General features: G+C 42.8%; 1 protein-coding gene across 1 annotated transcript in view; it reads right to left on the bottom strand.

The window, feature by feature from the left end:
- Window positions 1-3,961: 3,961 nt before the first annotated feature.
- The window catches only part of SEMA3D (semaphorin 3D), a 184,828-nt gene continuing 176,821 nt past the window's right edge, over window positions 3,962-11,968 (bottom strand). Inside the window, exon 18 of the mRNA XM_081191628.1 lies at window positions 3,962-6,275. Coding sequence (XP_081047754.1) covers window positions 5,850-6,275 — 426 coding nt within the window. The 3' untranslated portion in view covers window positions 3,962-5,849. The remainder of the gene's footprint in view (window positions 6,276-11,968) is intronic.

The following is an 11,968-nucleotide window of genomic DNA, read 5'->3' as shown; positions in this document are numbered from 1 at the left end:
TGCCCCTTTGCCTTTCCATAGGGCCTGAAATAAGAAAAGTGCCAGGTTGTATAAATATAAATTTAGCTACTCTAGCCGCTTTGAGATTTAAATCAGGCCACCAAGCGAAGAAGTGATCCGCTTTAAATGAGGAAAAAATGTGAGCTTTTGAGGGGAAAGGAAGAGCAGGATAATAAAGAGAAAATCTCCACCAATCTTGGGTTAATGTATAAAAATATATTATATATTTCACTGCACAATATAGTTTTAAACACTCTGCATGTTATATAAAGACATTAAAACTATAGTATTGCACTAGATCCTTCATTCCCCTTAAGGTCTCTATGGGCAATGTTCTATATTAACATTGAGAGCATAGGGGTTTGCTATTTAAAAAACGAAATAGGGTAAAGCCTAGCCAATGGATGAAGAACGCTCCCAAACAATTCACAATAAGGAGGTAAAGGAACCAGCCTTATTACACATGAAAGGAAAAGACCAGCTTCATTGCAACACCTTGGCGATCTTTCCTAAGCTGTGCAACTTTTGTTTTTTAACTACTTTCAAATAAACCCAGAAATGAACGGATTTCACACCTTGGCTAAACTATACCAGCTTATTGCAGAGGAATATTAGCCACACAAGGTAAAAATTAATAATAAAAATGGAATAGAAAAGATTAAAAAGCCATATGGTATCGATTTTCTTCTACAAGTGTGATTCCTTTGTCCTCAAATGATTTACACCTGTATTTACACTTGCAATATCATTCACCAGGTGATGTTTTTGGAATAATTTGCTTTTTAAAAAGGTCTCTTGGTTCCAGTTAAATCGTCGATGGCAAGGTGAGATGAAGTGGCCAATGAAATATTTTCAAATCTGCTATGTATATATTTACATTAAATACATGCTATAACTTTGCCTTGCCAGAGAACTGGAATAACATATACAAGGCTCAACAGACCATTCACACTTCTCATGCGTAATGCTGTAACAGGGAAGGTTATGTCATTCCTAAACATTCTTTTTTCTGATCTTGCGCTCTAAACAACAAAAGAAAAGGAAACAATTTCTGGATCTGGTAACACTAAACTTACCTATATATTATCTTAAAAAATTCCTATTGATGGATCCAGGTCAACGACCACATTGTTGCTCATTTTCTTCTTGAAATGAGATTCAGAAACAGCATTCTAGACGATTGCTTGCATGTGTGAATGAGTTACACCAGAGGAAACACCAGAGACAGAAACTTCCTTTTGTCTCAAAAATGTTTTGTGTGTGTGCAATGGAGACACTGAAGCTGTGAATTACAAAATGTTGAATAAGCGAGATGTATGTGCGTGTATTGGGCTGTGATATCCAATGTGGGTCCCTTTGGATGAAGCAGGGACTACAACTCCCCTCAGCCTTTACCAATGGGCCATGCTAGCGAGGTGGGATGGCACTGATGGGACTGATGGGCACTGGAGTCTGGAGTCTGAAACATTTGGAGGTCACTGATTGGTTCAAAATTGGGAAAGGCGTATGACAAAATTGGGAAAGGCGTGTCTCCCTGCTTATTTAACTTATATGCAGAATTCATCATGCGAAACGCTGGGCTGGATGAATCCCAAACCAGAATTAGATTGCCGGAAGAAATATCAACAACCTCAGATATGCAGATGACACAACCATGATGACAGAAAGTGAAGAGGAATTAAAGAACCTTTTAATGAAGGTGAAAGAGGAGTGCGCAAAATATGGTCTGAAGCTCAATATCAAAAGAAGAAGAAGATCATGGCCACTGGGCCCATCACCTCCTGGCAAATAGAAGGGGAAGAAATGGAGGCAGTGAGAGATTTTACTTTATTGGGTTCCATGATCACTGCAGATGGTGACAGCAGTCACAAAATTAAAAGACGCCTGCTTCTTGGGAGAAAAGCAAGGGCAAACCTAGACAGCATCTTAAAAAGCAGAGACATCACCTTGCCAACAAAAGTCCGTATAGTAAAACTATGGTTTTCCCAGTAGTGATGTATGGAAGTGAGAGCTGGACCATAAAGAAGGCTGATCACCGAAGAATTGATGCTTTTGAATTATGGTGCTGGAGGAGACTCTTGAGAGTCCCATGGACCGCAAGAAGATGAAACCTCTCCATTCTGAAGGAAATCACCCCTGAGTGCTCACTGGAAGGACAGGTCCTGAAGCTGAGGCTCCTATACTTTGGCCACCTCATGAGAAGAGAAGACTCCCTGGAAAAGACCCTGATGTTGGGAAAGATGGAGGGCACAAGGAGACGGGGACGACAGAGGACGAGATGGTTGGACAGTGTTCTCGAAACTACCTGCATGCGTTTGACCAACTGGAGGACGCAGTGGAAGACAGGAGTGCCTGGCGTGCTCTGGTCCATGGGGTCACGAAGAGTCGGGCACGCCTAAATGACTAAACAACAACAACAACAACATGTTCTATCCCCCTGGAACTTCTAGATTTTTTTGATAACAGTTTGAGGCAGATCACAGCTCAAACTAACAGTAATTCCACATTCCACCACTACCTTTGAAATCAAAGGAGGAGAATCATATATAACAAAAGAAGCCATTTATTACTCACAGGATCTGCTATGTTTTAAAGGGCGTTACTAGAGGAAGAATTTAAAAGAAGTGTTCAATATATGTGGAAACGTATACGGTAATTTGTATATTTCAAGAGATGTACATTTCTCCACCGCACTCCCCAAACAAAATTGATTTGTTTTGTAAAATACAACAACAACAACCCATTATTAATTTTTTCACAAAATTCCTGCAAATATTTTGTTTGTACATGATTCCCTTGCGCCCACATATCAAATTATGATTTAGGAAGATTTCTACGTGAATAACCTTTGCAAGTGATATTAAAAACCTTCATGGTTTTCCCCAGAGTTATTTGTTGTGTGTTGTCATTGCCAGGATGGCCAATATTGTTTTTGCTTTGGTTTAACATAATTAAAGAAACTTGCACAGCACTTTTGTGGTTGCGACGTACGGTAGAAATTATTGTATGACATAATTAGCATGTTTGGGGCATTTATTATAGCCATTTATTTTTTCAGTTGCATTGAAATTGCTCAAATTCCTGTGTTCATTCTGTTTCCCTTGAGGTCCTTCCCAAGATCTACAGTCCTTTGGCCTGACCTTCATTGCCGACTGAATAACAAGCAAATGGCTTTTTAAAAGACCTTCTTCCTCAATATCCTTTGCTTTGTCTAACTCCTTCAGTGGCCTCCAGTGCCCCTTGAAATGTTTGATCCTGTTAAAACCAGCTGTGTCTATATATATATTCATGCACATTTTGATTGTGTGTTGTTCTTTTTTTAAAAATCCTATTTTGTAAAAAATAAATAAATTACTAAATTGATATGAGAATCAAAGTCCTGCTAATATCTAAAATGCTGAACATTTGTACTAAAAATATTGATTTGCTGTGGAGCCAAAAGCATATAGCGAAGGTACAAAGAATTTGTAATAGCCCCATTATCACAGGTTCCTTCTATCTTTCTCAGAGATTCCACCCACCCTCCATTCAACTGAAACTTGCACAGAATACCAAACGCAACACTTGCCTTGCCCCGGGCACTGGCAACCCACACTATGCCACTGCTATAAAGCAGCGGCTATATTGCTAAATTAGAGTGTCCATCATGTTGGGGTCATTAATTAACTTGATTATGCACCACCATGTTAATAGGGGGTCTAAATGACCCAATGCTCATTTAATGAAATCTTTTTTTTTTTAAAGAAAACCACCCTGGGGAAAAACCCCAACACCCCATATTGCAATCATGGTTCAAAATGCCCCTGTACAACCAAACCTTTAAGGAGCCTATATGAGCTATAGTGCAGCACAACTTAGGGGGAACAGGTGCAAAGCCCTTTAAGATCAGTTAGGAGCAGGAGCCCAGCATGGTTTAATTTTCTAATGGGAATTATGACGATGCGAATCATTAACATCCATATTTTCCATACGCGTATCCCTTTATCCAAAAAACAAATGCAAAACACAAAGCATCTGTACAATTATTAACCAGAAGGAATGTAGGTACATATACAGAGCAACAGACGATAACTACTGCTATTTTTTTCCAGAGCTGAGAGTCAATGCTTTAATGAATTTGCTTTAATGACTGGCATGCCAATTACATGGCTTTCCCATAGACTTTGCTCCCAAGATGAGTAGAATGCATGAGAAACAAGGAAAGTCTGTCGTTTTTTGGTATCCATCAAAGCTTTCTTCCATGTGAGGAAGTAGCTAATTTGTCATTTCACACCCAAAAAGGCGTGAAAAGCGAAAAGGGTGGGTGGGGGGGGCAGCAGAAAGGAGGAAAACTGGTAATAAGGCACTTCAGTGTAGGGGCAAGCCTTGAGATGATGAGATGCAACTCTTGTTTGATCTCAATTTGGGCATTATAAACCAGCTCCACTGATGCCAAACGACTACATGGCCACAGGGCTCTCCTGGAGGAAAAACTGAATTCTGTCAGGAAAACGGAATCTACCAAACAACAGAAAAGTTAAAAACAAACTAGGAATATTTTACAAAATTACAAAGCTGCCCAACTCTAACTTGTGCGTTATTTACACATGGACGTTGTTTTCATTTCATTTTAATAAAAATATAAAGCATTAGTTTCCCCAATGCACCCCTGTCTCTAAAATGCACAGGACCTTTACAAAAAGAATACACAGCTAAGGACAAAGGCTGCTTCTGCTAGGTTGGGCTGGCAAATGGCATTTTCCTTGGTGGATATATTTGGGCTGCCATTTGCATCAAAGAAGCAAATGCAAACCAACAAAGGAGTCTAAAGTAGCAGAGGTGATGTGATGGGTAAAAACGTCTTAAGAGACAGACAGGAGAGATGCTGGCAAAAATCCCATTACCAGCTAATAGGATTTGTGTGCATAACTCCCATTCGCTTCTTAAGGAATTTTACTCTCGAGCATGTTTGCTGGCAGGTCCAATTTGAGTCAACAGGTCACCTCAGCAGATGGCCTTCAAACTGGTTGCTACTTACACTCTAGGGAATGAAGCTCTACATGTCTTCTGAAAAAGCGAGGATTACATTTGTTTGCATGTGCTATGACCCGTCCTGTCCACCCAGACAAAAAATACCAAAGTGGACCTATGTGCCCTCAGACCCCGTGTGGTAAAGGTCCTGGGAGGGACATTCCTTGAGGGATGACCAAGAAGCTGTCCAAGAAGCTACAACTTACCAGGCTACAAGTTTAGGCCTAGGAAGGAACAGAAAGGGCCCAATTTTGTCAGCTGTGTGGATGAACCCCTCACACGCTGCTGCCAATGGAGTCTGGTGTCCATTTCTATGTGCCAATGCCTCCACGGACAGGGTCAATGTGCTGGATCCTGCCCTGGGAAGGGTTGGTGTGCTCAGCCCAAGAGGTCTGATCTAAGCCAAAGGAGTTATGGTGCAGGGTGAGGCCTATCTAGGATGGATCTTTTCAACAGACCCGTACACTTTAACCAGCCTGCTGTGAAATGGCGCGGTGAAACCTAGCGGCTGTTCAATCAGCCCATTGTCCATGTTTTTAAACAGAAAACAACAGAGCAGCCATTTGGTACGTCACATAAATTAACTCTCCGGAGCCTGAGATGCAAAGGAAGTCATCTCAGTTGAAACCAGGGGAAATCAGAACAGCACACAAGTCCTGAAGAAGTCTCTCCCGCATTGCTAGTGTATTCTTCTATGGGGGGGGGTCTCATATACATTAACGACTAGGCATGGACTGGTCTCTCTGAGAGAAGCAACATCGAAAGGGAGGGCCCAGAAAACTAACAAAATTGTTCTCATTTGCAAAAAAAAAGTCATTTCTTTAAATAAAATATGCAGACTATGTGGACGTGGGTGCAGTGTGTGGGGTGGCCGGCTGGTGATGCCTGCGGTTCCTTTTCTTTTTGATCTCCTGGATGTGCTTCCACTTGGGTCCTCCTTTGTTCCGCTGGCGCTTCTTTTCCCGGTGCCACATCTGCTCACAGTACTCATCCAGGCTGAAACTGGGGCTGCTGAGAAGCTGGATGTAATCCTTGTACCGCAGCCGGGACTCCGCTAGCAGATCCCTCCCTCGCCCTTCTTCATCCTCCGTCTTCTGGGAGCTTTCCATCTGCCCATTCTCGATGACATTTAAACTCAACTTCACAACGGTTCGCACGAAGGTGTGCTCCTGAGCATTGCAATAGTAAGCCCCCGTGTCCTTTTTCTGCAAGCTGCGAATCAACAGCCCATATTCCGTCTTGATGATCCTTTCATCCGGTTTCAGCTGTGGGTGGAAAGAAACAAATACTGTTGTCAGTGGCAGAAATGACTGGCAGAATTTGAGATCAGGGGGAAGAGACGGTGAAAGAAGATTGGAAGAAATTTAAAGACTATTTACAGAAATATTGTAAAATTAATGAATGTCAAAATGATGTTGGATTGAGGTGGTGGTTTCTAGCTGTAAAGGTTAAAAGAATATGAAAAAAATGGTTTTTTAATAGATCAAAATTCAAGGTTATTATAATATATATTTAGATTAAAGATCAGGATGTAAGAAGGAGGGTAAGAAATTGCTGAATGAAATAAATTTGAATTGGAATACAAAAAAGGGAGGTATGAGGAGGTCCGGGAAACAAGTTAATGAAAGATAAGTGACAAAAAGATCGAATTGTTTTTAACATCTTTTTATTTTGTATTTTTTGTATTTTGTTTTTCCCCCTCTTTTTCTTTTTCATTCTGTAATAATGTGAAAAGCTTAATAAATATTTATATATATAAAAAAGAAACAAATACTGTTGTCAGGCTTACGAAAACAAAAAGAAAGTTTTCTGTAAGTTGAAGTGAATGCCAAAGGTGGAGAAGGAACAGCTGGCAAAGAGATCTGGTCACAGAACAGGGAGCCAATGAGGTCTAAGTTCAGTTTTCCTCGCTCATCTTCAGTTCTAACCACCACACACCTTATCTAAACTAGTTCACCTTGTGGTTGGCATCTTGTTTAAAGCAGGTTGCTATGCCTAAAAGTTCAGCTTTCGTACACTAGAGATTTTTGGCCCAGGTGGACACTGTGCTGGCATTATTGAACACCCTTCTAAAGCCTATCCCATATAGAAAACATTTTCTTCATTTGGCTGCTAAGGTACCAAATACACATTTGACAATATAACTGTCTACTTTTGCACCAAAAGGGGGGAAAGGATAAATTTGACTACTGCCTATACAGAGAAGGTGGGGAGAGGTGAGAAAATGGAGGAACAGAAAGCAATGGACACTGCAAGGAAACGGGAAGTGTAATATCTCAAATAGTCCACTGTGCCTGCATCTGGGACAAGAGTGTGTGTTTTGTTGGTGTTTGTGCTGCAAACAGGATTCATAGGGGTTAATAGAGACCAGGTTCATGAACAGATTAAAGGTAAAGGGTAAAGGGATCCCTGACCATTAGGTCCAGTCATGGCCGACTGGGGTTGTGGTCTCATCTCGCTTTATTGGCTGAGGGAGCTAGTGTACAGCCGGTGAGCAGCGCACGGAAACGCCGTTTACCTTCCCGCCAGAGTGGTACCTATTTATCTACTTGCACTTTGACGTGCTTTCAAACTGCTAGGTTGGCAGAAGCAGGGACCGAGCAATGGGAGCTCACCCCGTTGTGGGGATTTGAACCGTCGACCTTCTGATTGGCAAGTCCTAGACTCTGTGGTTTACTTTGGTTTACTTTGCTTCAAACTGCTAGGTGGCATTCAGAAGCGATGGTTGTGTTTTTGGGTTTTTGTTTTTTTGTTTTTAAATGTAGTTTTCCAAAATCATGCTATGAATTCATATTGAACCCTTGTCCTTTCAAATTCCAATTGGTGTCCGGGGTGTGTGTGTGTGTGTGTGGTATTTTTCGTATTAACCATTTCATATGTTTCAGTCACTGAGGTATTAAACAGTTGTCTTCAAGTCTGCTAATAACGCAGAATACACAGTATTAAAAATAACGGGAAAACCACAACCATCTTGTAATCGACATAAGTGCAGTAAACATTTCCTGATGTGAAAGCCAGCATTTGATTTCCTGACATTTTAACATTTAAGTAATAATTATAGTGGTTACATGACAAAAATGTCAGAATTTGTTACTGAAAAGGTAGGCAATTGTCAGTGAATGAAGACAAGGATGAAACGATATAATCTTGCCAAATCAGAAATGCTTAACTTGAGCAGGTCGATTCAAGCTGGTGGTCCTGATCTGGAGCAGGAAGATTGGAACAGTTTTTTTGCAGCTGGGAAGCAGCTTCAACCCACTGCAATGTAAACTGCTTTAGATGAGATCCTATAAAAAGCAATAGGATGTATGCAATTCCTACAATGGTTTTCACAAATCATACACAAGAAGAGCAAACCAAACCCTTGATCTGCTTTGCCAGAGGAGGTTTGGAACAATTGGAGCTGCCTCTACCAGCCTCTCCCCAAGCTACTGCTGGGACTATCCCTGCTGGTGGTAGCCTCAGAAACGGTGTGGTTCATGGGCAGAGAGGGGCGAATCCTGTGAAGGCCCATGTCCTGTGACACCACAGCAGCCACAACCAGCGCTCCTTTGCTGTGCTAGCCTGGCAGCTGACAGAGAAGAGGAATTTTCCTTGCCCTCCCCACACTTCTACCCTGGTCAGTGAGAGTAGCAAGGCGGTTGCTGCAGCCATGGCTGACCGCTCAGTTCAACCCTGCCAGCACTCTCAGCCACAGAGGGTTGAATGGCAACTTACTCACACACTCCAAAGCAACTACTCTATTCCGAACTTAAAAATGGAAAGCATAATGCTGGTGGTCAACAAAAGAGGTTTAAAGACTGTCTCAAGGCAAATCTAAAAAAATGTAGTATAAACACTGACAACTGGGAAACACTGACCTGGGAGCGCTCCGGTTGGAGAACAGCTTTACCAAAAGTGTCATGGACTTTGAAGACACTCAAACTCAGGATGAAAGGGAGAAACGCGCTAAGAGGAAGGCACGCTTGGCAAATCCACACCGTGATCAACTCCCGCCCGGAAACCCATGTCCCCAATGTGGAAGGGCGTGTGGATCCAGAATTGGCCTCCACAGTCACTTACGGATTCATTGTTGAAACCGTGTTTATGGAAGACAATCTTACAAGTGATCACCAAAGAAAAAGTAGACGACTCACACTTTATATAGTGCTTTTCTTAAATGCTCAAAAAGATTCCCCATGGATGATCTCTGTAAGGTTGCTCAGCACAGTCCCTCCCAAATTGCAAATAGAGGGCTAAGGAAGATTGGCTTGGTGACCAAGGGAATATCTGAACCAGGGATTTCTGTCCTGGCTCACGGCTCACAAAGATGCTCCTTTGGAAGTCTCAGTGTGTCTAGGGGAAAAAGTGGCCTGCAGAAGGCAGCGCAGCGTTCTTCTACTGCCACACTGAGGCCCACGGGGTGAAAAGCAGGGAGGAAGAAAGTTCAGCCTGATTCTGTAGCATGCAGCAGCAGGGACCCTTCAGAAATCTCAGCACCATGCTTGTTGTACAAGGGGACTATTCAGAGACACAGGGCTGTTGCGAAAGCTTTGCTCTTTTAAAAAAAATTGAGGGCGTATGGGGAAAAGAGAGAGAGAAAGAGAAGTGAAGCTGGAAAACTGCCCGAAGCGCACATGTGCCTTTCTAGCAAACTTCAGAAGGAATATAGTCAGGAGGCATGAAGATGGCTAAATTAAATTTATTCACACTGGGCAGACTGTACACTGTTTCTTTATGTGAAAAATATGTGGACAATTCCCCCTCTCCCTCCACAATATGCATACCTACGCAGCCTGGCTTGCTACCATGCAAACTGAACCATGGCTTGAGAGAGATCTGTGCAGCTGTCTGGATGCCACCCTCCCAACCCATTGACTGCATCACAGACCAATAGACAGCTGCTGGAAAAGGATGTGTGTATGATCCAGTAACCAAGCATAGAGCCGGTGGCCAGGGAGGGCTTCCGGCTTCAGTTTTGTCCTGCCCCTCACTTGCAATGTGGCTTTGGGCAATGAGATCCAGACAGGGTCGGATCCAGACCTTTAGAGGCTCTAAGCACTTAAATGATTTTGGTGCCCCCATAAATATCTACTTCAAAATAGAAACAATAATAAACTGTAAAATAAAATTGGCTTTTTGGAAACAAAACCTACAGTAAGATGGAAATTAATGTTTATTTTCGTATACTTCCACTTTATTTATATTTTTTAAAAAATCTCCAACTTTTTCTAATTGCAGAATCTTTGATCAGATCCTCAAAACTAATCTTGCGCCACACATCTGCTTGCTCCTATACATAGCAGAGATAAGACGCCCAGCCTGCCTTGCTGCCAAGTTGTTCTGTTGGGATTTTTAATATTCTTCACCTGAGAAAATGGAAGCTCAGCTGAGCAATTTGAGTCCATTAATGTTAAAAATATACAAAAGAAAATGTCTTCATTTGGAAAGGCACTCAATATTGTCTTCTACAATTATTTTGTAAAGTTCAGCATCACTGAATCCTATTTTTCACATTTTTTGTGGCACTGAACTTATGATGCACATATGAGTGGAAGTGCTGAAGCTTAGCTGAGAAATCAGTGTTCAAGTCTTCTGGGGAAGCATCAATCAGTGTCATCAGGACTCGAACCCATATCGCAGCTTGTGGATACAGACTGTGAGGCCTCCTTGTGTCATGTGATGAAATGAACTTAGTCACTGCCCACCACCACATGAGAAAACAACAACTCTGTCCTAATAAACTTAACAGAATCACACTATTATATACATGGCAATCAACTGTCATTAACTTTTTACATGATGCCTTAGAATTGGTAATAAACAAAATGAAACTCTAGGGTGATTCCTTTATCAGTTATCCCAAACAACATAGCATGTTGCATCCGAATAAATGATGTGTAAGTTCATGCTTAATTTCATCGTAAATTGACATCAGTTGCCTCCAAAATCTTTGCTGTTAATATTTTGCTCCCCGCCAGAAAACAAAGAAACGTTATCTCCAAAATTCTTGCCAAGGCCTTTAAAAAACCTCCACATTTGGAGTAATGCCGTCCCAAAATCTGGCAACTGAGCGCTGCTACATTCACTCTCAGTGGACGTCTGAATGATCCCATGAGCCTCAGGAGAACCATGGGGAAATTTACCAGTTACCAAATTCTAATTTTGTTAACCCTTAATCTCTATAACTACATCATCATCATCATCATTATTATTATTATTATTATTGAGGCGCAGCGCGTCTTCCCGCTGTCCCCGGACCTGGTCTGAAGGCGGGCGGCAGGGAGAAGAGTGCTTCTCCGCACTGCCTGCCCCGCAAGCTCTGGGGACAGTGGGGAGGTGCAGCGTGTCTTCCCGCTGTCCCCGGACCTGGTCTGAAGGCGGGCTGCGGGGAGAAGAGCGCTTCTCCCCGCTGCCTGCCCCACAAGCTCCGGGGACAGCTGGGAGGCGCAGCGCATCTTCCCGCTGTCCCCGGACCTGGTCTGAAGGCGGGCGGCAGGGAGAAGAGCGCTTCTCCGCACTGCCTGCCCCGCAAGCTCCGGGGACAGTGGGGAGGTGCAGCGCGTCTTCCCGCTGTCCCCGGACCTGGTCTGAAGGTGGGCTGCAGAGAAAAGAGCACTTCTCCCCGCTGCCGGCCCCACAAGCACCTGGGGGGGGGGAAATAATTTTTTTTTCTTTATTCCCCCCCCAAAAAAAAACTTGGTGCGTCCTATGGGCCGGTGCGTCCTATGGGGCGAAAAATACGGTAAATTTTCTGTGGTGCCCCACCCCCAATCCTTTGATGCCCTAAGCCAGGGGTCAGACCCTTTTCCAGCCATGGGCTGGTCCACTGTCCCTCAGACCACGTGGTGGGCTGGACTATATATTATTTTTTTTCCGGGGGGGATGAACGAATTCCTATGCTCCACAAATAACCCAGAGATGCATTTTAGATAAAAGCACATATTCTCCTCATGTCCCAGACCGTCCGTGGGCTGGA

This window comes from Podarcis bocagei, assembly GCF_964188305.1.
Source record: "Podarcis bocagei genome assembly, chromosome: 4".
Taxonomy (NCBI): Eukaryota; Metazoa; Chordata; class Lepidosauria; order Squamata; family Lacertidae; genus Podarcis; species Podarcis bocagei.
The sequence above is the reverse complement of the archived record's forward strand: the minus strand, read 5'-3'. Positions and strand labels throughout refer to the sequence as shown.